This window comes from Microtus pennsylvanicus, chromosome 18 (assembly GCF_037038515.1).
Source record: "Microtus pennsylvanicus isolate mMicPen1 chromosome 18, mMicPen1.hap1, whole genome shotgun sequence".
Lineage (NCBI taxonomy): Eukaryota > Metazoa > Chordata > Mammalia > Rodentia > Cricetidae > Microtus > Microtus pennsylvanicus.
The window spans coordinates 41682130-41707151 of NC_134596.1; the positions used below are offsets into that span (position 1 = coordinate 41682130).

The 25022-nt window shown below is 44.8% G+C and overlaps 1 protein-coding gene across 4 annotated transcripts in view; it reads right to left on the reverse strand.

The window, feature by feature from the left end:
• Uvrag (UV radiation resistance associated) overlaps positions 1–25022 on the reverse strand; it is a 227097-nt gene that overhangs the window by 147906 nt on the left and 54169 nt on the right. For all 4 annotated transcript variants that reach the window (XM_075953312.1, XM_075953313.1, XM_075953314.1 and 1 more), the window contains one exon: positions 19732–19814. In XM_075953312.1, coding sequence (XP_075809427.1) covers positions 19732–19814 — 83 coding nt within the window. The remainder of the gene's footprint in view (positions 1–19731; positions 19815–25022) is intronic.

Consider the following 25022-nt stretch of genomic DNA (forward strand, 5'->3'; position numbering starts at 1 on the left):
TGATTCAGTGCTCTATTATGACTTAAAATGCTTACAGTCATCATGAGGAAACATCAAACAAGACTACAGAGCATTGTAAAATAACTGACCTAACGGTTGACAGAAGAACTGTTTCAGACTGACAGAATAAAGAGACACAACAGTTAATGAGTGGCCCGCGATGGAATCCCTTTGTTATAAAGGACACGGAGACAGATGGAGACACTTGAGACTTGACTTGCACAGATGGATTAGGTGTCAGTGACGTGTGAATGGGAACTTCCTGATTTCCATGGCTTCACCATGGTTATCTAGGAGAATGCTCTTGCTTGTAGACACTGCACTGATGCTGTTGGCAGAGCTGGGAGGGACAGGGGCAGAGCTCTTGATGCTATTTCTGCAACACTTCCATAAATTTAGAAATAATTCAAAAGAAAAATATAAAATGCTCAAGAAACCAACTGGGACACTAAGACTGCAGAATCTCAATCCAAACTTCCCGAAGACAGCACACCCACCAACAGCTAGAGAGAGACTGCACACCCACAAATGGTTAGAGAGAGACAGCACACCCACCAACAGCTAGAGAGAGAGAGAGAGACGGCACACCCACCATCAGCTAGTGAAGACAGCACACCCACCATCAGCTAGTGGAAGAGAGCACACCCACCATCAGCTAGTGGAAGAAGGCACACCCACCATCAGCTAGTGGAAGACGGCACACCCACCAATGGCTGGTGGAGGTCCATTCACACAACGTCATCCAGTGACATCACCGAGCAGGCCTTATTTCTGAAGATCGGGTGTCTCCTAGTGATAATTCATAAAGTAACTCTCTTAGTAAGAGCTTCTATTGCTGTGGCGAAACACCATGACCAAAAAGCAAGTTGAGGAGGAAAAGTTTATTTGGCTTACACTTCAGCATTGCTGTTCATCACTGAAGGAAGTCAGGACAGGAACTCAAGCAGGGCAGGATCTTGGAGGCAGGAGCGAATGCAAAGGCCATGGAGGAGTGCTGCTTACTGGCTTGCTTCTCATGGCCTGCTCAGCCCACCTTCTTATAGAATCCAGGACCAGCAGCCCTGGAATGGCACCGCCCACCGTGGGTTGGCCCTCCCCCATTGGTTACTAGATGAGAACATGCCTCACAGCTGGATCTCAAGGAGGTGTTTCCTCAGCCGGGTCTTCTTCCTCTGATGACTCCACAGCTTGTGTCAAGTTGACACACAAACCACCCAGTACAGTGACTAATTTGAGAATGAATTTTCAAGGCCAGCTCTATAACTAAATTGTGATGTATAAGCCACTGAGGACTTGGATCAGCACGATTTCTAGACTACACAAGAGCCGACAGTTTCTAAGCCTAGCCTGAATGTTTTCCCTGTTAGTGACATGAAATGGCCAATTGTATACTGGCTTATTAACACTATTTAGAGAAAGACGGAGTGGTGTCTGAGCACTAGACACAGAGGCAAGCAATCTACATGGGTTCTGCTAAATAAAGGAGGCAATATCCTACTTCCATTTTCAAGCAACACATTAAATGTTGCTCACACACACACATTTGGAATTCACATATCCAAACATGAGAAGCAGTCTTTGTCCCTTATCAATAAGCAAATGAATAAAAGCGTAGCCAAAAAAAAATGTATTCAGGGGCTGGAGAGATGGCTCAGTGGTCAGGAGTATGGACTGCTCTTGCAGAGGACCCATGCTGGGGAGTTTACAAAGATGTGCAACTCCAGCACCAGGGGGATCCCATGCCTCTGGCCTCCATGGGCATCTGCACTCATATACCCATCATGCATGCAAGCATGGGCATGTACACACAAACACACGCACATGCATAAAGGCAAACACGCATGCACACTCATGCACAGGCATACAATACACATAACTAAAAATTTTAAATCTTTTAAAAAGTCTATCTTTTGTTGCAGTCCCTGGTCTTGGCTCTTTGGAAGCTGCTCTGGAGTCAGTGCATCAACATTTACTGTCGACAACACAGGGGGCAGGGGGTCCCCGGGGCTCTATTTCCAGTGCGTGTACAGACAAGACAATGGCTGATTACAATATTATCGAGTGTAAAATTACTTTTAAAACTTGATTGTGTAAAACACATGACTTTGAACAAGACAAGTTGAGGGAGAGAGACAGTGGGAGGAAGGTAAACTTACTGAATTCCTCATCCCCCGTGCTCCAAAGCCAAGAGCACATTATCTAAAGTTCATTTGTCAAATAACAGAAACAGAGAAACTGGCGTCAAGTTTTCCAGATAACCGCCATAAGTCAAAAGAGAAAGAGTTAAAGGTGGCTGCCGCTAAGGGGTAGAAATGGGGCAAAGTGGGGGAGGGCAGGACAGGAGTCTCCATCTTTTTATTTTAGAGTCTGATTTTTTAAAAATGGTATACTATGAGTCCACTTTAATTTTTAGGGGGCAGGAGGGTTGTTTACCATTGTCCCCAGGAAGTTCCTGAGACCACCTTGGGTCTCTTCACTGCCCTGTGTGTGCTGCTTGGCTGTGTGGAAGTCCGGCATCTCATCTACACAGGAGCCAGCACAACTGCCATAATCTCTGCTCAGGGGATGAACAACACATGAAGGCCAGTGACAATCAAACTGCTCACACCCATCAATCTTGACTTAGATAGCGGTATCGAGAGATGGGAAAATTAGAAAACAGACCTCAGCTTCATCTGTGCTGCAACAAATACAACTCACAAAAATTCATTTAGAAAAGAAACTTTTGATGCGAACCCACGAAAGTTTCAAAAGAAAAAAGTTGAAGGAAAACAGTGTCTTTCCCATTTGCTTCCTATCAGAGAGCCTGCGCCACCTCCTCAGCAGAGTGCAGGGCTGTAGCATGCAGGCTGACCTGCAGATGCCGGCACGCATTTCGCCTTGAAGGGCCTGGGCACATACCGTGCCTTTGGTGGGAAGAGAACACCATGCCTTGCCAGGGTATCATTCAGACTAGTGAGTTTACTTATGTGTAAACGATGTTTCAAGTCTATTCAAATGACTCCACAAAGTAATTCCACATGACAACTTCTTTCTCCCATCAAAATCTACTTAAATAAAAGGAAAACTGTGGCTGAAAAGCAGGCACTGAGAAGTCACGGTTTCCAAGGATACGGGACGGCTTCATGTTGAGGCTTCAAAACTGGCAAGACTGACAGAGTGTGGGTGAAAGGATGTGTTCTGAGAGTAATTATGCCAGTCGCTTTGTCTGTGTTCTCTGTATAAACAGTTCCGTAACAATGGTTTATGACTCGAGGGATCAGTAAGCAAGAAATTTGCTCTCAGCCTTGGAAACACATTGTCTGAAGTCAGCTATTCACCCGCTGCAGGGTTCAGCTCTGAAGCCCGAAGAAGTGTTAGGATCACACAGCTCACAGCTCTCTGATCAAATCAACAACAACCAACTGGAGCTGTGCTGCAGTCTGAGCAGATGCAAGGGCCTCACTAAGCACAGAGGGCACCGGACCTGTGCATCCTGGCAGAGGGCACCTGACCTGTGCATCCCGGCAGAAAGAGCATGAGGCAGAGAGGAGACCTCGAGCTTTGAGAAGAACTCAGAGAATACTATCCAAGCCATGAGACTTCCCTGGGTGTCCCTGAGCCTCACACCTAACGTACAGAATTGCTGAAGGAGATAAAAGGGACACTAAAGCGCATACAGAGCTTAATCTTTAAACACAACAACAATTCAAAATGATGAACACCTACAGCGCCAGCTAACTGACAGCCTCAGGCAAGAGATCCCTTAAGACTAGAAGACCTAGAATGAGACCAGGTTTAAAAACAGAAGTAACCATTATCAAAGGACTAATACAGCCAGCCCTAACCATTACCAAAGGACTAATGCAGCCAGCCCTAACCATTACCAAAGCACTAATGCAGCCAGGTCAAACCATTACCAAAGGACTAAGGCAGCCAGGCCTGGAGGAGCACACCTTTAATCCTAGCACTCCAGAGGCAAAGGCAGGCAGATAACTGTGAGTTCAAGGCCAGCCTGGTCTACCACAGATCCAACACATCCAAGGCTACAGAGAGACCTTTTTGTGTCCAGCACATAGCAGGCTTGTAAAAGACAAAAAGGTACAAAGTGTGAAGAAAAACCCTCGCAGGCTTCATAGAGCAGAGGCATCCGGAAGCCTTGCCATTCTTCTTGCTGCTTCCTGGCTCACTCTTCTGATCTTTGCACTGCCTGATAAGGTCCCAGTTGTTTTGTGTGTGCCTACTGTATGGCAAGGAGTAAAACTGGTCCCCGTGCTCGCAGAGACTAACTGAATGGAGAATTCCATCACTGCGCGTGACTGCTCACTACTGAACTGGAGGCTCCTGGAACACCAGTAAAGCTTGTCTCTGGTGTGTCTGTGGGGCCAGTTCCAGAAAGAAATTCCCAACAGGGAAGACCCTGGATGTGGGTGGCACCATCCCACACCCTGGGCCCTAATGGAATAGGCTGGAGAAAGGAGAGAATGCCCTTAGCACAGAACACTATGTCTTTGCTTCCTACTACCAAGAGCTTTGCTCCTCCAAGCGACCACTGTCGCCATGCCTCCCCTTGTGCTTACAGTAACGGAGTCAGTGGTCATGGACTGACACCTCTGAACCCCATAAACCAAAATAAATCTTCCTACCCTTCAACGGTTTCTCCCAGTTATTTGATCGCAGCAATGGAAAAACTAACACAGAAGATTAGTCCTGGGAGCAGGGACACCGCTGAGACTAAGCCCTGATCACATCATGCTTTCAGCCTTTAGAACTGGTTCGCAGGAAAGGCTTAGGTAAGTGAGCAAGCACAGAGTGCTGCTGCAAGCAGAACTTTCAGGCTGGGATTTCACAGAGATTTCAGATGGGAGCAGGACTCCTGGGAACTGGACTGGAGGACATTCAATATTATATTGTTAGAAGACCCTGGCTACAATTTTTCAGGGTACTGAGACTTTTAGGCTAAACTGAAGGGTAACAGACTAATAAGGCAAGGGAAATATAATCAGTTCATCATTCAGGTTTTGGCATTGAATGACTGCCAGATTTACTCAAGTTTATAGTGAGAACTGAGAGCAAAAAGCAGAGCAAAAGGATTTGAAAACCTTGCAGCTTGCCGATAAAGAGAGTTGGGACTGAGGAAGGTTAGGGCCACTGAAAAGAAGCCATATTGCATGTGGACATTAGGAAGAATGCCTTAACGACATGTGAGAATTTGACTAGATCCTGTAGACAGGATGAAACCATGTTAGCTAATTTGGAAAGACTCTGAAGGCTAGGAGCACTTAGCGAGGCCCTAGCTTTAATCCCCATAACCAAAAACTAAAACAACTCCACTTTGAATAGACTGTTGCCGTCATGAGGCCAGCTAGCCATCTAGAAATGGCTGTGTCCAGCCACCCAGGCACTGCTGCACCCATGGTGAAAGGGGTCTAGGCTACTCTTCAAACTGGTAACCAACGCAGATTTCATCATTACATACCTCACCATGTATCTATATAGAATAAGAGGCTAAGAAGCTCAGAGAGAGGCTTGCTTCTAGACTTCAGAGAAAGACCTAGGAGATCAGATGGAATGTGGCGGGCTGAAGAGTCCCAAGGGGGTGATGTGTGAAGCTGTAGGAGTGAAACTGAAGACACAACGGGGACGCTAAGAAATCAGAGATGAGAGAGACACGGAACGCCAGCTGAGGAAGGCTGCAGGTAATGGTAAAGCCATTTTAAGAGCATGGCCTTGAGCACTGCAAGCCTTTGGGAATTCCTATCACATCATTGTGCCTCAGATGCTGGACATGAAGCTGCAGGATTCACTGACTGCCATGCTGGCTGGCTATCCACCTTGCTTTGGTCCAATCCTGCCTTGTCTTAATGTTTTCCTATCATTCCATTCCAGGATGGGAACACGTACACCATGCCACTATATCCTGGATGCATGTGACTTGTCTTCTTATTTCACAACACATCATAGCTAATCATGATCACGAGTCACGAGAAAACTTTGGACTCAGAGCTTCCGAACAATGCAGAAGCTATTAAAGATATAGGGGCCTTTGGAGATAAACTGATGCCTTTTGTGCTAAGATATGGGTATGAGTCATTTGGAGGCAGAACACTATGATTTAAGGAGATGCTTGGGATGTACCTTGACAAGGGGAGGACCTGAGATCATCATGACTGTCAGTTTGATTCAATTTGGATGCTCCTACGGGATTAGTAAAGCAAACCTGGGTGTCCCGGAAGGAAGGTGTTTCCAGGAAGGATTAAGTGAGGGGGTACACACCCTAAACGTGGATGGCACTATGCCACAGGCTTCAGGTAGAGATAATGAAAGCCGCCTCCCCTACAACCTCCTCTTCCAGCCAGGATAAGGTGAAAAGCTTCCTCGACAGCTCCCACGTCATGATGTGCCCTCCCGCAGGCTCCTGGTGATGCTGTACACAGTGGCTACCGCTGGAACTAGAACCAAAATAGATTTTTCTCCCTCTGGCTACTTGTCTTTTGTCTACTTGTATTTTGTCATGGAAACAGAAAGACTAACACATCACTTGTAAAGTGATGCTTCCCCTCCTTTCTCTTCCTCAACAGGATAAAGCCCAAAGTAATAGAGTAAGCTGAGATCAAGAGTTAAATATAGGGCAAAGCAGGAGGTGCCATGAGGCTTAAGCCCACCTATTTACTCAGACTCCTTCCAGATTCCCACTGGCCAAATGTGCCCTGAGGTGGGACCTCATGAAGCAGGGCTCTCTGCTCTTTTGCTTGGGGAGAGCTTCCTGAAACAAAATGGAAAGACTGATGGCAGGAACCTAAGGAAACAATGTTGCTGAACCTAAGGAAACAATGTTGCTGAACCTAAGGAAACAATGTTGCTGAACCTAAGGAAACAATGTTGCTGAACCTAATGAAACAATGTTGCTAAACCGAATGAAACAATGTTGCTAATGACACCGAATTTCACATAACCTACCAGTATTCTTTTTCTAGATTACTGGACCCTAATCCTTGGGGGGGGGAAAAAAGAGGGATAATTGGATGATGGGATAATAGCTTGGAGATGGAGGTGGCTTCCTCGCATCTCTGCCATTTACCAGACTACTGGCTTCCTCCACTCCCTCAAAGCTCTCAGGGTTGTCAAAGAGCATAATATTTGACTGTGCCAGTTTCCTTGCTTGCTGCTATTACCGACAGTCCTCCAGTGCCGATTCAGCACCTGGCTCTCCCTCCATACCTGCCATTACTCCTGATGTTCTCTCCATCGTGGAGAGGACCATGCAGCATTTCTCCCTCCCTGACTCTCGACCTCCATGCAGTACAGTTCATCCACTTATTTGCATATTTTAATCAAAAGACCTTCAGCCTCAATGTCATTCATCTCAACCTCTGGTCTTCATGTTCCCAGACACCTGCAGTATTCTATTCCACCATCTTGTCACCATCCATCAATCCCAAAACTGCTCCTTTATTGTCCTCATTTCTCTCTCATTCAGCTCAGTCATAAACCACTTCTTCAGCCCATTCTTATGGCCCCTGAACTCACGCCAGCAAGATATCAATTCTCTGGACCCAAGTAGTTAAATACCACAGGAAGAATACAGCCAACACACTGGATGATCGCTTCCTACATGCATGGCCGGCCCAAGCATGTTCCCTGGACCATCCTGATCAAAGAGAGTTAGAAATGCAAACCCCGAGGCTCTACCACACGCCTGTTGATTTGGAGGCTGTAGGGACAAGGCACAGGAGCTTCATAGCCTGGTCCACAACTGAAGCCACCAGAGGGTAAAACTGGGAAATGTCTGGTCCAGCCATTCTACAATCGCAGACAGCTAACTCCTTATCGGCTCCCATCCTCAAATGTTTACATCTCTTCCACCTGCCAGATGGCTCAACCAGAGGAGAAAGCATTCCTCCCCCATCACCAGACGTGACAAAGGATTCTATCACTGTCCCCATATTGGCTACTCCGTACTGTGACAGCACATGCCCAGCCCCTTCCTGAGACCAAGCCACCACCCCAGCTGAGGTTGTGTGACTCTTTTGTCTCTGCAGTCTAGACATCTTCTCTGGGAAATGAATACGGCGAGCAGAAAGCACCCCTGTCCCCTCCTGTCACCAGGACCAGCACCACTTCCAGGGTCCTTTGGACAGAAGGAGTCTTTAGGCTCTCCACGTTCTCACTCCGGTCATGACACTGAAACTGTCCTAGGTCACCAGTACACTCCGAGGCTAAAGTCAGCCATATGCTCTCAGCCCTCACTCTATCCAATCAGCAACCTGTATTCAGTTGGTCACATGCTTCATTCTAACCAATCAGCAACCTGTATTCAGTTGGTCACATGCTTCATTTTATCCAATCAGCAACCTGCATTTAGTTGGTCACAGGCTTCAAAACACTTAGTTTACTGATGCTTCGAGAACACGCCGTTCTAGATTACCCCAATCTCATCAGCTCAGCTCTTCTGTTAAATGTGAGGATCCCTCAAACAGAACCTGGGGGCTCTGGTGGAGGTCCTCCAATTGGCTGGCCCCTCAGGCGTGAGTTTTTGCAGGGCAGTTTTCTCTTTGGGGCATGGAGAGTGGCGTTGGTCACGTCACCAACAGCTGCTTCAGAGCAACCTCTGACTTACTTTCTTGGCCCTAATATAATTAATAAATATTCATCTCCCAGGGAGTGGTTTAGGCTAGCTACATTAATACACTCATATGGCCTAACTTATTTATTGTGCATCAACTGGTTTCTGAGATCAAATAAATATTATAATATATATGTAATATATACTATATAGTATATATAATATACAAATATATGTGTGTTATTATATATTACAGTACATCCTATGTATTGTATGTTAAATATATACCTATATTACATTGCATATGTACATGTTATATATTACATGAAATATATAATATGTATGTTTATATATAATAATATGTATATGTTACACATATAATTATATCTATATTAAAACAGCCTTATTGGTATCGCCACCTAATGTATTATGAACACACTTTTTATTTCTTATAATGCCTATTCCACCAAGGCATCTTGAAGCATTAGTTTTTGTCATTAACACCACAGCCACCTGGTTATTCAGGGCAAATACTTCTCCCTTAGTCCAGTTGCTATGCCATACACCTCCATCTAGTCTGCAAGTCTAGTTAGCTCCCTTGAAAACCATGCTGGCATCTGACGGCTTTCTTCACTTACCTGGCCTGCCACTAAGACACCCTCCTCTCCTGCAGAGGTTACTCCAGCGCGTCTTCAGGGCCCTCTCTTCTCTCTGTGCCGCCACTTGCCGACTCACCGGGCCACAGTCATTTGCCTTTTCTTATCTTGTCCATATGTTTTATTTTGTGGTATTGGGATCAAACCCAGGGCCTCGAATATGCCACTACAGGCACTACCACTGAGCTACACCACCAGGTCAGGTATCATACTCTAAGTAATACAAATCATACTATTCTTTTACTCAACGGTTCTTGAACAAGCTTCATATTGCGCATGGGGGTTAGGGAATCTAAAACCCCATGGAAGATATGGTCTTTGCCAACTCTGCTCATTGTATTCAAGTAAGCTTGACCTCCTGGCTGGAGTTGTTCTTGAAATAAACCAAACTCCTTCCCACCCCAGGGGCTTTGATACCTGTGATCTCTCCTCTCTGGAATGATCTTCCTCCAGATACCCATTGGCTTTCTGCCTTATCTTTCTTAAGTCTTTTTTGTTCAAATTGTTTTTTCTCGGTGCAGTACTCCTTGACCTGAAACACCTCACCCAACAATCTGCACACCCCACCCTCTGCCCTGGTTTTGCTTCTCATCAGTGCCCACCAGGCGAAAAATAAAAACTACCCCAAAGTTGTTTGCTTGCTTCTTAATTTCCCACTGGAATGTAATCTCGGTGAAGACAGGCAGGATCTGGTACACCTCAGGCATCGGTATGTGCAGGCATAAGACTCGCTCTCAGGGACACATACCTCTGCCGTAACTTTTGGCTTCCAAGTTGTATTCCTTCAGAAGGAGCTCAAAAAAAAAAATCTACAAATGTGAGCAGTGAAGGAAGAAAGAAAATCAAACCATAAGCCTTTGGCTCTGGCCCAGTGCCACCGCTGATGAGTCAATTCCCAATTCTGGATCTCAGTTTCCTGAGACCTAAAGATGAGAGGGGGAAGAGGGAGATGAAGAGAGAGGGACGGGAAGGACCGGGGAGGGAGAGGGACAGGGAGGGGGCCCTTTGTGCAGAATAAATAGCACAGAGCACGTGACTTCCCTGGAAGAGAGTGTTTGCTCAACAGATGTGTATTTTATTGTTATCTGATAACAACATTAATAAAGTTATTAATCAAATAAATACATAGAGACAGAAAGTATACCCCCCAAGTTGTTCCTTCTCCAAGCTAAATGTCCTCTATTCCAACTAGCCCTTAAAGGCTTTGGAGTGTAGCCATGATGCTGGCCACCTCCCCTGGCTTTTTATCATCAAAGTAAACCACCACTCTAGCGGATATTCCAATGTGATGTGATGTGATGAAGTTCAAACAGTCATTACCCCCCGATCTAGACAATACATTTTCACTAATGCACCGTAACACAGTCTTAGCTCCTTCTTCAGTGCTGCTGAGTCAACTGCTTGGCTCCCACTGAAGTCTTCATGAACTCGAGGCTCCAGATACCAGCTCCATTCTGAGGCTCAAATCGGACTCTGTCACTAGAATCAAAGAATCTCAGGGAAAGAACACCAGTGCTAATGTGTGAACACCAGTTTTACCTCCACAGGGAATGCAAGGAGGAGGAGCTGGAGGCCAACCGGGGAGGGCACCTGGGGATCACAGTATCAGATCACCCCACAGTGGCATGGAAGGACGAAAACACGCAACAACAAAACACAGGAAGACACATGGTCCCAGGGACGCCGTGGCATGTGCCAGCAAAGCCCACTTTGAAAGTTTCCATGGCACCAAGGTTCGGGTGTACCACCAAAGACATTTCACTCAGGAGCGCTGCTGGGAGGACTCAACAAGAGAGAGGTGTGTCAGGAGAACTAAATGGAGAATTCAATAGGAAAGTCTTCGCTATCTGCCCTGCAGGCTCTCTGCGACTTCCTACCTGAATAACTTGGGACCCACACGCTCATAATAATAATAATAATAATAATAATAGCAAGCAGAAACTGAAGAGATGGCCTAGCTTCTGCTCTTGCAGAAGACCTAGGTTTGGTTCCCAGCACCCACATGGCACCTCACAACAGTCTGTAACTCCAGTTCCAGGGTTTCCGATGCCCTCGTCAGGCTTCCTTGGGCAACCAGCTATGCACATAGTACACATACAGGCGTTCACACAAATTTAAAAACAAAAAACAAAAGATTTAAAAATAAAGGTACGCAAAAAATTTAGCACTGAATATTGTTCATATTCTTGCTCGGATACTACTTTCCTTCCTTTTGCAGGAAAAGAAAGAATTCTGATATGTCTAGAACATAAAACACTTAGAAATGATTACCAGCTTTCAATGAATGAAGAGACTGTTTGCTTGCTAGACCTGTTAATCTGTTCTCTAGCATCTAAGTCCCCGAAGTAGAACTTGGAGTGTTTCCAGCCATAAAGAGTCAATTGCAGGAACAAGGTTATTAGGAACTCACTGTCAACAGATAACACGTTAAGCTTATTTTCTTCAAAGGTGAAGCATTCACCTTTAGAACAAAAGGGTGGTAGCAAGGCCACTGTGATGTCCTGATGCGCACAGGAACTCTGATACATTCTCTTAATAAAACTGGATGTGAAATCAAGTCATGGGCGGGGTGGTGTTTAATGGTAACTGGTTATTTTCGTTGGCACAGACACGAGGTGAAATCACTAACCTTTGGAAAGCTGCCTTAGAACATGCCTGGCACTGCGAGAATGGTCTTACAAGGCAGCCGTGAGGGGTGTGATGGAGAAGTCTTAATTCGCAGTGACATCTTAAACAAAGTCGCCTTAGTCAAGTGACCCTGTGGACCCAAGCCCGGGCAGGCGCGCTGGGGCAGGCGGAGACAGAGAGCGTCTCGGGCAGACGACTCTCCACGACTTAACTGCTCCCCAATGATGCTCTTCAGCTCTTCCCACTAATCTTCATCTTCACTCACCACGTTAGTAACGTTTGGAAATTAACTCTTATGCTAAGCCAAGAAGCCTTAGCGGGGCTTTGGAACGACTCATGATTAACCCTCTATGTTCCCACTTTCTATGAACATCCCATAGAGATCCTCTTGCCTCAGTTGCCCACGTGCTGGCATTACAGGTGGACGCTGCCATGGTCTCCAGGTGTATCCTTTCACATCCTTTAAGGACAGTGTGTATCCAAGCAAACCAAGAGAGGACTTTCCTCAGAAAACAAGAAGCCACGCCTGGCAATGCATGCGTGTCAGGAAAAGGTTGGGAGGGGGACAAATAAGAAGATGAATGATTGGCTATAGTAACTGAGAATCAGATTTCCTTAAATTATAGCTTTTTCCTAAAGTAGCAATATGCACACAAGAACAGAAATGAAAGTTATAGTTAAAATAGGTATATTTTCATGCAAATGAGTGGCTATTTTATATAAAATAAAATACACGAAATTCTCTAACATAGTTAAGAGCAAATTTAATACAAAGGCAAATGGTCACATGAAGAAAAACCACAAAATGTTACTGAAGAAATGAAATATGAGCGAAAGGGGCCAAGATAAAGAAATAACTTAGATAGGAATACTAACACAAGAACGATAGTTCTCCCAAAGTTAATACGAAAAATTTAATTAATCAAAAATTTCCATTAAGGGAGCTGGAGAGATGGCTCAGCAGTTAAGAACACCGACTGCTCTTCCAGAGGACCTGAGCTCAGTTCCCAGCACCTGCATGTCAGCTCACAACTGCCTGTAACTCAGCCTCCAGGGGATCCAACACCCTCACACAGACATACATGCAGGCCAAACACCAGTGCACATAAAGCAAAAAATAAATAATTAAAAGAAACCCCACTCCTAAGATTCTAGCACACAGAAATAAAATATCTAAAACTACGAGTGGTGTGTCTGTTATGTCACACACACACACACACATACACACACATTCTCTCTCTCTCTCTCTCTCTCTCTCTCTCTCTCTCTCTCTCTCTCTCTCTCAGCACTGTGCACACTGGCAGAGCAAACATTAACAAACCAGAATCAGGGCAAACCAGTAAATGTCTATCCAAGGTGGTGCGTGTTCCACTGTGCCCACTGTGACCCTTACAGGCTCCAGGGGGTCATTCCAATCCAACGGTCACACAGATAATCCTGGTTATACTTTATAAAACAAAACAAAGTCACAAATCGAGGAAAGGGTCTGGGTAAGGGAAAGGAAGAGATCAGAGAACAAGGAAAAGCAGCCAGAAAGCACTCTATACAACAGGCACTGTCAAAGCAGAAAGATAATTTTAATTTTTTATTTTTTGGTTTTTCAAGACAGAGTTTCTCTGTAGCTCTGGAGCCTGTCCTGGGATTAAAGGCGAAGGCATGCACCACCACCGCCCAGCTAAAAAAGCTGATTTTAAAAAACAAACAACAAACTAAAATAAAAAGACAAACTCACAGGGGAAGACTCAACTAAAACAGCACACCCATCTACAAAACTATACTTAAATATCTATTGTCTTAAGTAGTTGAAATGGTAGCTTAAAGTAACTCTGTAAATGTTTCAATTCTTGACCTTTGGGTTGCAAAAAAAAGTTTTATTTTATGTACATGTAAAAATAAAGAAAGGGATAACAGTGGAATAAACGTGGTTCAGCTCCACCGGGATGATTTCTAAGTCGTTACAGAATGAGTCGGGGGAGTCTGCATATGCAGTGTGGAGTAAGAAAGCCAGAATGCAGAATCAGTGCTATACACACTTTCCATTCCAACTTTGTAAATCAGTAATTAAAACCATATTCACACATGATAAAATGGCATGCACACCAAGAGCATGGGAAAAACACGACAGCTAGAGATGAGACTGGGTCTGCTGACAGTGCCGGGTGACTAGAGATCAGACGTGTTCCGAGTCCCGGTGGTTTTCCGGCAAGGAAAGCTAAAGAGCAAAGGGGGATCACTTAAAATTACATTGATATTTATTAAAATCTTATTTCTACAATATGTGTTCCTTTAGGAATATACATACAAGCATAGAAAATCTGTATTATGTAGAGAGAAAAGGAAAAAAATTAAAAATAAAAGAAATATGTAATTAGACATAAATACAAATTGTGTTTTACCCGTGCTTGCATAGAATACCAAAACTTTATATTCTGACTGAGAATCTTTCTAAAACCTTATCCTGTACCTCTGCTCCCCAGTGTTCTTTTCCGCTGGTGACTTAGCAGCCATGGGACCTGATGGGAAATGCACACATACTGGAACCTGGCCGATGGCTATCAAGCCGGCTTTAGCACTCAGCCAGGGACCTGGATAAGCCTTTCCACAGCGGCTCCCAACGCAGACACCATTAGTACAATGCCTTGAGTCAAGGATACAGGATGGAGATGAGGGCGCTGAGGGAGGGAGGAAGCCCTCTGTCTTTCTGTGTCTGCCTCCCTAAGGGCTGAAGTGGGGCCTCTCCCCGCCCCCATCCCTTTTCCATGATATTGTAAAGCAAGACTCTTTAAGAATCTTTAATACAACCCCTCCAGTCTCCGCCAGCTGACTTGACGTTAGCACAGAGACCCCGGAGAAGAGGCTCATCTCTGCCTTGGGCAGAGAAGCATGACTTTGACTGCATCGACTTTGTGGCATGTGGAGCTCTGAACTGTCTGTGGCTGTATTGGCCCCCAGAGACGACAGACTGATGAGAGAAAGGAAATGAGGCTTCCCCACCTAAAAGCTGAGAGTCACATCTGCATTTAAGACTGACTCCTACACTCTTGCCCCACGGTCTCTGAGATTACTCGCAGAATAACTTACTTCTATTAGACAGCTGGTCACTTCTGAAACAAAGTTTAGAGGTGAAAAGAGTTCCCCAAGGAGAGAAGGGAACTTATCTCTAGAGAGCAAGTGAAGGCCTTTCAGAAAACCATACAGAAAAGGGAAAGGTTACAAGTCACGGATGTCTGAAAACTCATGGGATGGCACCGGGCAGAGAGAGGAGGGGCAGTGCGGCCCTGGGTCTGAGGAGACTTGGCCTCTGTAGCCTGGAGAGCCCAAGAGCCACTCAGGAGAAACAGCATTTACATCCGGGGATTGATGAAGGGTGAGGAACAAGGATAAGAAACTAGAATGGCCTGGGAGAGGTGAAGTACGTCGTGACGGGTGAGAGACCACGTGACTGAGGAATGGGAAGGTCTGAGGGAGGCTGGTGAGGGAGACAGGCAGAGGAGCTGGTAGCAGGTGGGAGGGGAATCAACCAAAACTGTGAATAAAAAAATGTCATAATGAAACCCGCTAATCTGTGTGCACGCCGGGCAGTGGTGGCGCACGCCTTTAATCCCAGCACTCGGGGAGGCAGAGGCAGGTGGATCTCTGTGAGTTCGAGACCAGCCTGGTCTACAGAGCTAGTGCCAGGACAGGCTCCAAAACCACAGAGAAACCCTGTCTCGGAAAAAAAAAAAAAAAAAAAAGAAACCCGCTAATCTGTGTGCTGAGACAGCCTTCATATGTGATACCCGTGTGGCGGGACTGATACAACGATCAATCGAACACAGAGCTCCCTGTGTGGGGCTGCTGAGGAGTGCTCCATAATTGACAGCTATTAATCACAGATGAGCGGGGCTCTGGAAATAAAACAATTGTTCCAAGGAGGTGTGTTCTCAGTGGCCTTTGAACACCACGGTGAGTGTGAACTTCATCCTGCACATCCTCAAAGTGACAGAAAGGATGCACCCGTTCACAGATGGCTCTGGCAGCGGCGTGGCAGGGACCGGCACTGAAGTAGACAGACTGCAGGCAAAGCTGAGGTCTGAGCCCAGAACACCTGAGTCTGAAGAGAGGCTCTCACACAAACCAGCTCTGTGACCGTGGGTAAGCTACTAACTGCCTTGTGTTTCAACTTCCTCATCTATAAAACAGCAAAAGAGCGAATTTTACTACATTAGCAACATCGTATGGAAGAAGGGTTGGATCATCATCCTCGGTGCTGGGCCAGGCGAGGTGGTGCACTCCTTTAACCCCGGCATACCTGGCCCAGTTCTTTTTAAGATGTATTTTACACCTGTGTGACTGAGCGTGTGTATGCATGTGTGTGTGTGTGTGTGTGTGTGTGTGTGTGCGCGCATGAAGGTCAAAAGTGGAACTGGATTTCCTAGAACTGAGTTACAGAAGATGGTTGGCTATGAGCCACCTTGTGGGTGCCAGAAACAAAACCTGGGTCCTCTGCAAGAGCAGTAAGTGATCTTCACCACTGAGCCATCTCCAACCACAGCACTTTCAGTACCAGGCCCGGGCCAGGGACCAGTCTCACCGCTGTTCTGCCTATATTAACCTGGGAAAGGCAGCGTGTTTCCAAGGTGGAAGGGCAAAGACTGAGTAGGCAGAAAGGCTGCCACACTACAATACAGTTCCCTCTAGAATGGGTGTATCATCCCATGTCTATCCCACGACACAGTACACCTCACCAGACCCCTCACCATAAACCCTCTCCTCTCTTATAACCATTCAGTAACTCACAACCACCACCAAAATACAACAAAGGCAACAACAGCAACAAATCCAGCACCCCCATGCTCCTGAAACCAGAAAGGCTAGATTTAGACAACTCCTTATTTAACAGCATTCATAACACCGATGTATATGCCACCAAAGCCCTCCTGCCCGTTTGCTCCCCCCAAATTGGAAAGTAAATGACATTTCAAATGTCAGTTAAAGAACAACATTGACACCTTGTGGTGAACATCCCAAAGCACGAAACACAAGCGCAAAGGGGCTAATTGTCTGTTTACTGGGAAACGGACCTTCTACCTCCAGAGTATTCCAACGGCCACACCCAGCATGGAAGGACTCTGGAAGATGCGGCTTCTCCTGCAGGGTCGTGTTAACTAGCCCAGGGTCTCCAGAGTGAGCACTGTAGCTGCTTTCCCACCAAACCATATGAAACTCCCATCACAAGAATGTAGTTTCGGTGCAAGCCCTGGTCTACGTGTTTCAAGGTCCTAACTCACCAAGACTCTCTAGTTTTTCATGACACTCACAAGCAAATGTATAAAGAAACTATGCATCCTAGAAGCATAACAATATAGTGAAAGATAGATTTGTTTTTTAATTTTGAGACAAGGTCTCACTATATAGGGCAGACTGGCCTGAAGCTCACTATGTAGCCTCAACCGTGAAACCACCTTACCTCAGTGTTAGCAAGTGAGTCCTGCTACACCTCCCAGCCTGTACAATGAGAATATACTCCTAAAACACAGAATCAAAAGACTCGCTCTGGAGCTAAGGGCTGTTAACGAACACAGGCACTGTGGGTGGTGTTGTTGGAGACAGAGTCTCACGTAGCCCAGGCTGGCCTTGAATTTGACACGTAGCAGATGATTATAAACTCCTGATCCATCTGCCTGCCCCTCCTAAGTGAGAGGATTACAGGCGCATACCACCGTGCCCAGCTGTGGCCATGTTTTCAAATTATAGACCAAGTAACAAACATGTTATAAATCAAGAAGAACCAGAAAAAGAAAATATATTTTTAAAAATATCCCATTCAGGAACAATGTTAACTGAGTAAAGAAAAGAACAAAGAAAAGCAGTCTGAGAGAGATGCAAGTTTCCCAGCAAGCATTCCACATCTACCACAGCAAAAAGCTACGGGGAGAGCAATGCTTTCAATAAAGCACTGGCTGCCCACTGCTGTCTGAAAGAACTTGTACAACGTTCAGGAACTGTGGTAAGTACAACTGAAGAGTTCCTGGATGCAGGGCGACTCACTCAGTTCAGGTGGGTAAATGGTTGATAAACAGACATTTAATCTAGCTCAGAAAAGCTGGATCTTGGACCTGGAGAAGGGTTTGGTGGGTACAGGAAAGTCGTGAAGTCTGGGTGTAGCTAACAGCACCACAACCAGGACTGGGGATGGACACAGAGGACCCAGGAGCTTACTAACCAACCAGCCCAGCAGAGGTGCAGGCTACAGTGAGAAACCCTGTCTGGAGCAAGCAAGTCAGGAGGGAAGTGACCTCCAATACCTTCCTCTGCCCTGTGTGTGTGCATACCCATCCTGCACACACACACACACAACACACACGCACACTGTGATACAACACCACAACCCATGTACACATGAAAGTGAGCCTGTGTTGTTATGAAGCAAAGCAATGAGTTGCCACAACCGTAATAGGAAACACCTGTAAATTATACAAGCTACATACATAGTGTATACACTTAGTAACACACTTCCTCCATCACAAGAGCCAGAGAGGTTGAACGAGCTGGAGTCAACAGGGACGTCAGAGGTACCAGGGCTTGAACTCTGGACCTCGTGCATGGCAGGTGAGTGCTTTTCCACTGGGCTATCTATGCCTGCAGCCCCACTCACAGCACTCCCTGTGGTGTCCTATCTCTTTACTCCTGTTCTCTGCGATAACCTAGAGCTCTTGGCAGCCTTTAAGGTGCCCTTTTTCCCTGTCGCACTATGCCAAACGCCTCCCTTTCCTATGGTTTGGGATTTGCTTTTCTCCGGTAAGATCACACAGTCTCATACTTAGAAAAATATCTTTTTTTTAAAAAGAAAATGCTCTCTTGCTATCATTTTACTGAAAAAACAGGTCAGGAAATGTTAGCAGTTTATTGACATTTCAACCCTTTCTGGACACTCCATTAACACTCACGGTGTCCCCAATTCAAAAGACTCAGCAGGATGTCTAGTCCATTGGTAAATCCTCTCTGTTTTGCTACAGATCCTAAGCAGTCAAACTGAAGACAACTCTCAGACACGAGTCAAACGTCATCAAGCATACGTGGTTGCCCTAGAGACATTGTTCCTTAAGAGTCACGTGACTAAGTTCTGTGCTGTTGAACAGAAGACTCGAGGCTCACAAAAGAAGGCCCCTTGCACGGTGTTTATAAAACAAGCGTGCATTCTTTGAGAACCCTTCTGGACTCTTCCACCAGGAAATCTATAGAGGATACGTAATGGTCTAAAATTTATGATGTGTTAGGTAAACATTAGAAAAAAAACCCTACCCAAATCAAATTTCAACTACAGTCTTGAGTTGAGCTCGCAAGGGCCGAGTGTCACCGCTCACTGTGCCCCCTGGGAAATGTTCCTGATCATCTACTACATGTGAAGCAAAATTTTTCAATCTCCCAAAATTAATCCCAAACATTTTACATACAGACATCTGTATACATTCAGAGAGCCGAGGTATTTAAGCCTCTGACCCTAGATATCTCCAAAGCTCCTTTGGCCTGTCATACAGGATCCTTTTAAGATGACGAGCAAAGCCAACCGCCTAAGCTATGCCTAGGGCTGCTGGTGGCTTCTCCTGGGGAAGGGATGGTTGGTAAGTTCCTGACATGTCCTTACTCTGCAGCTTCTAGGACAGACCAGAGAGTACCACAGTCTCTGTTTTAAGATCCTCCAGCTTCCAACTGCTCTAACCCACTGTCCAGTGAGAGGAAATGGCTTTTCAAAGATTCTGCCTAGGAGATAAACCTAAGTCACTGGAGCTACAGAATTTATGGAACTTTCACTAAAAAATGCTAAGCCTGAGTAATGGCTTCTCGAGCTCTGACACACCCACCACAGACGCACAAAGGGGAGATCCATCCAAATCCTGGAGGCTCTAAGGAGTTTCTTACCGCAGCAGAGAGAAGACATCGTAGGAATTGCGGACACAGTTCTGGTCCACCTGAAGGATGTTCTTCTGTACGTGGGAATGACCCTGAAAGACACAGTGAAGGAAGTAAACAGAAAGAAGCAAAACCTATGCGCAGATCAACCCCACTGGCCTTTGAACATGGCTTATGAAAGATCGGGTCCACTTAAAATGTCAGAGACTTCGCAAAGTTTAGCGCAGTCTCCGAGGAGCCGCTGTCGAATCTTTCGGACAAGTGCATTCAGAATAATTTTCCCTCACTGTGCTCACAGAAAGGAACAGTTCCAGCTGGGGATTGTGGTCAATTTCCCAGGGACAACTGAAGAGTCCTTCAGTACACTGCGTGACTGCCCAAGGGTGTGCTATTCTTTCCACGAGGCTGAGCCCCAACAGGACTCAAGTCCTACTCGCGAAGATAAGAAACAAGAGTTCCCACCCATGCCAGCACTGTGGTTTCCAACAGGAGTATAACACAGTGACATGGGAACAAGGCAGGTGTCTCTGCTACTCAAGGAAGGCAGTATAAGCGGTAGGTAATAAGGACACAGGCCGCAGGGCTGTAGCTGTTGGTGCCCAGCAATGTGCGAAGCCCTGGGTTCCTTCAGCAGCCCCCATAAAAGAGAGGGAGTGGTACACATGTAACCATCACTTGGGAGGTAGAGGCTGGAGGATCAGAAGTTCAAGGTTGTCCTTAGCTACATAGCAGTTTGGGGCCAGCCTGAGCTTCCTGTGACCCTGACTCATAAGACATTCTGGACTTGGACTATCAGGATTCTATCTCAAGCCCTCGATACACCAGATCTGTGACTGTCACCTAAACCTCAGTCGACTGTTTTCTCTGCATGTAACACAGAAATGACAGTAATACGAACCTCATAAATGTACAGGAAAGGTTAATATCCACAAAGTGAGAGTCACGCAGCCAACACTAAGTAACTGCTATAATGAATACTGGCAAAGACGTGAGGGAAATGAGGAATGTGAGTTAGTGTAGCCACTATGGAATTCTAGGTGGAGGTTTCTAGAAAAAGTAAAAATTTGTAGGAATGCAAGAACTACCAAAAGTGACTTAAGACGAAAAAGAAAATCTAAGCAGACTTTTCACACATAAAGAAGGTAAATCAATAACCGTAAGACTAACAGGAGAAATAAATAAAAAGTTTAAAAGTGGGGATGTAGAAGACCTGACTAGTAATCCTAGAATTACTGAAATAAGAACGACAATAACAACAGCAATCCAGCTCCAAGTCTTAAGAGAAGAAAGGAGAGGGGAGGGCAAGGGGAGGAAGGAGAGATCACTGCAAAGCTCACATCAAAGCCAAACAAAGCATAAGAAAACCAAAGACTATTTATAAATATACACACTGCAATCCTCCACAAAATATTAGCAAAACTAATCTAGGGACATATTAAGATGATTACTTCATGCACTCTGGCAAGTGTTTCTGGATATATCCCCAAAAGAAAGCAAGGATTTGAATCTAAGATTTGTGTATCTGTGGGCATAGTAGCCTTACTCACAATTGCCAATGAGTGGAAATAGCCCAACAGTCCACAGACAGAGGAAAAGACAAACAAAATGTGGGCTATTCATATACTTAGCCTTGAATGAGAGAGAGAGAAAAAAAAAATCAAGCACATGATCCAACCTAAGTTCTAGCCAGAACAATTAGGCAGGAAATACAAAGTATACCCAAATTGGACCAAAATAAAATGGAAAACATCTCCTGTTCTGGACGCTGTCAAGGCAGAAACAATACCGGATCCATCCGCAGACTCGATGCCTTTCTGTCAAAATCCCATCTGCCGTCTCTACAGACAGGGGAAAGCCAACTTTAGTTCACGCGGAATCAGAGGGAGCTGACAAATATGGAAAAGAGAACAAAGCAGACTCACATTTTCTGATTGCAAATGTACTGAAAGGCAACGGCAAGCAAACTGAGATGGTACAAGCAGAACGGAGGCCAAAGGAAGGAAAGAAACAGAACTGAGAACGTAGAGATTAAACCCACATATCTGTGACCGACTCTCACAGCGTATCTACAGCAAGGTGCCAGGGTATTCTGGGGGAAACAAGCTCTTCATAAACAGTGTCAAAACAACTGGATGGTGAGGAACAAGAAGAAGACGCACCCACCCTAACAACCAAGAGTAAAATTACCCCAAAATTAACTACAACCTTAATAATAAAGCTAGTGACCTTAAAACTAACAGAATCTTATCTATGGCAGCCAAAGCATGGCCCACAAAAGAAATAAATTGAAATTTACTAAAATTTAAAACTTTATATAGGACATTAACATAAGGAAAAAACAACCCAGAGAACAGTAGAAAAAAATTCAGATATAGTTAATTAAAAGTTTAATATCCAAAATTGGTTACAATTTAACAACAACAACAACAACAACAAAACAACTGAATGTTAAAGTGGGCAAAGAACTGGAGGACGGATTTCTACAAAGAAAAGACGCCAAAGGCCAACAGGCACACGAGGGACACTAGCTTAGCAGTACTGATTCTAGAGAAAAGCAAAGAAAACTACAGCGAAAGGCTACTTCAGCCACACAGGAGGGCTCTCACGGTATAGTGTAGTATAGTAGCCACACAGGACGGCTATCACATAGTACAGTACACTATAGTATAGTATAGTAACCACACAGGACGGCTATCACATAGTACAGTACACTATAGTATAGTATAGTAGCCACACAGGACAGCTATCACATAGTACAGTACACTATAGTATAGTATAGTAGCCACACAGGACGGCTATCACATAGTACAGTACACTATAGTATAGTATAGTAACCACACAGGACGGCTATCACATAGTACAGTACACTATAGTATAGTATAGTAACCACACAGGACGGCTATCACATAGTACAGTACACTATAGTATAGTATAGTAACCACACAGGACGGCTATCACATAGTACAGTACACTATAGTGTAGTATAGTAGCCACACAGGACGGCTATCACATAGTACAGTACACTATAGTATAGTAACCACACAGGACGGCTATCACATAGTACAGTACACTATAGTGTAGTATAGTAGCCACACAGGACGGCTATCACATAGTACAGTACACTATAGTATAGTAACCACACAGGACGGCTATCACATAGTACAGTACACTATAGTATAGTATAGTAACCACACAGGACGGCTATCACATAGTACAGTACACTATAGTATAGTATAGTAACCACACAGGACGGCTATCACATAGTACAGTACACTATAGTATAGTATAGTAACCACACAGGACGGCTATCACATAGTACAGTACACTACAGTATAGTAACCACACAGGACGGCTATCACATAGTACAGTACACTATAGTATAGTATAGTAACCACACAGGACGGCTATCACATAGTACAGTACACCACAGTATAGTAACCACACAGGACGGCTATCACATAGTACAGTACACTATAGTATAGTATAGTAGCCACACAGGACAGCTATCACATAGTACAGTACACTATAGTATAGTATAGTAACCACACAGGACGGCTATCACATAGTACAGTACACTACAGTATAGTAGCCACACAGGACGGCTATCACATAGTACAGTACACTATAGTATAGTATAGTAACCACACAGGACGGCTATCACATAGTACAGTACACTATAGTATAGTAACCACACAGGACGGCTATCACATAGTACAGTACACCACAGTATAGTAACCACACAGGACGGCTATCACATAGTACAGTACACTATAGTATAGTATAGTAGCCACACAGGACGGCTATCACATAGTACAGTACACTATAGTATAGTATAGTAACCACACAGGACGGCTATCACATAGTACAGTACACTATAGTATAGTATAGTAACCACACAGGACAGCTATCACATAGTACAGTACACTATAGTATAGTATAGTAACCACACAGGACGGCTATCACATAGTACAGTACACTACAGTATAGTAACCACACAGGACAGCTATCACATAGTACAGTACACTATAGTATAGTATAGTAACCACACAGGACGGCTATCACATAGTACAGTACACTACAGTATAGTAACCACACAGGACGGCTATCACATAGTACAGTACACTATAGTATAGTATAGTAACCACACAGGACAGCTATCACATAGTACAGTACACTATAGTATAGTAACCACACAGGACGGCTATCACATAGTACAGTACACTATAGTATAGTAACCACACAGGACGGCTATCACATAGTACAGTACACTATAGTATAGTATAGTAACCACACAGGACGGCTATCACATAGTACAGTACACTATAGTATAGTATAGTAGCCACATAGGACAGCTAATACATGATATATAGTATAGTATATACTATAATTAGTATAATAATAATCAACAGCTTATGTTGACAAGAGCAGAAAAATCAGAACCCTTACAGAACAATGTTGTTGCCATGGAAAACAAAAATTCAGAGATGCCTCAAAAAGTTAAAAGCCTAGAATTAGAGGATACCAACACAACACCTTTACTCCCAAGATCTGACCTAAGAAAAACGGAACATGGGCACTCGAACAAGGATTAACCCTCAAATGTTATGACAGCATCAACAGTCAAAAGACAGAACAACACAAAGGCTCATCCAGGCCTAATGGATAAAATTAGTGTGGTTCATCCTCAGAAAAATTAACTGCTGCTATATGTAATATGAAAATAACATAATTATATGCAAATATAAAAACACTAAATGAAAGATGCTAGACACTAAAGTTACACACTGTCTGTAACTGTAAAATGAGACACCTCCTGGAAACATGGATCAAACATGAATGCTTGTGAACACATGCATGAGCGGAGAGTCCCGTTCCACAGTCAGCTCTGCCGCTTGAATGTTGCTGTGGGAAACGTTCGCATCTGTCGCAGCCCAGCGACTAGGAGCTATTCTTAGCCCCACTTTAGAGCTGAGGAAACTGAGACACAGGAGGATTAAGAGGAAGAGCCACGCAGTCTGGCTCGCAGCCCCTGCTCTTAAGGGGCTAAACTCGATGATCTCCCAGACCTTTTCCGATTCTAAAATTCTCGGTCTGTGTACACTTAAAGCAGCTTAAGGACATTGTGAAGCCCTTCGGTTTCAGCCCACACTTAGCAATTAACATTCCTCCAATGCGCTAAGAGCCTCCCTCTGAACGACATCTAACCTGACCAGCTGTGCGATCCTCCTGGCTCCGGGGAGGGTTTTACTGGACAGGAATGGTTCATTGGTATCTGGTTATCTGTGGGAGATACTGTCAAG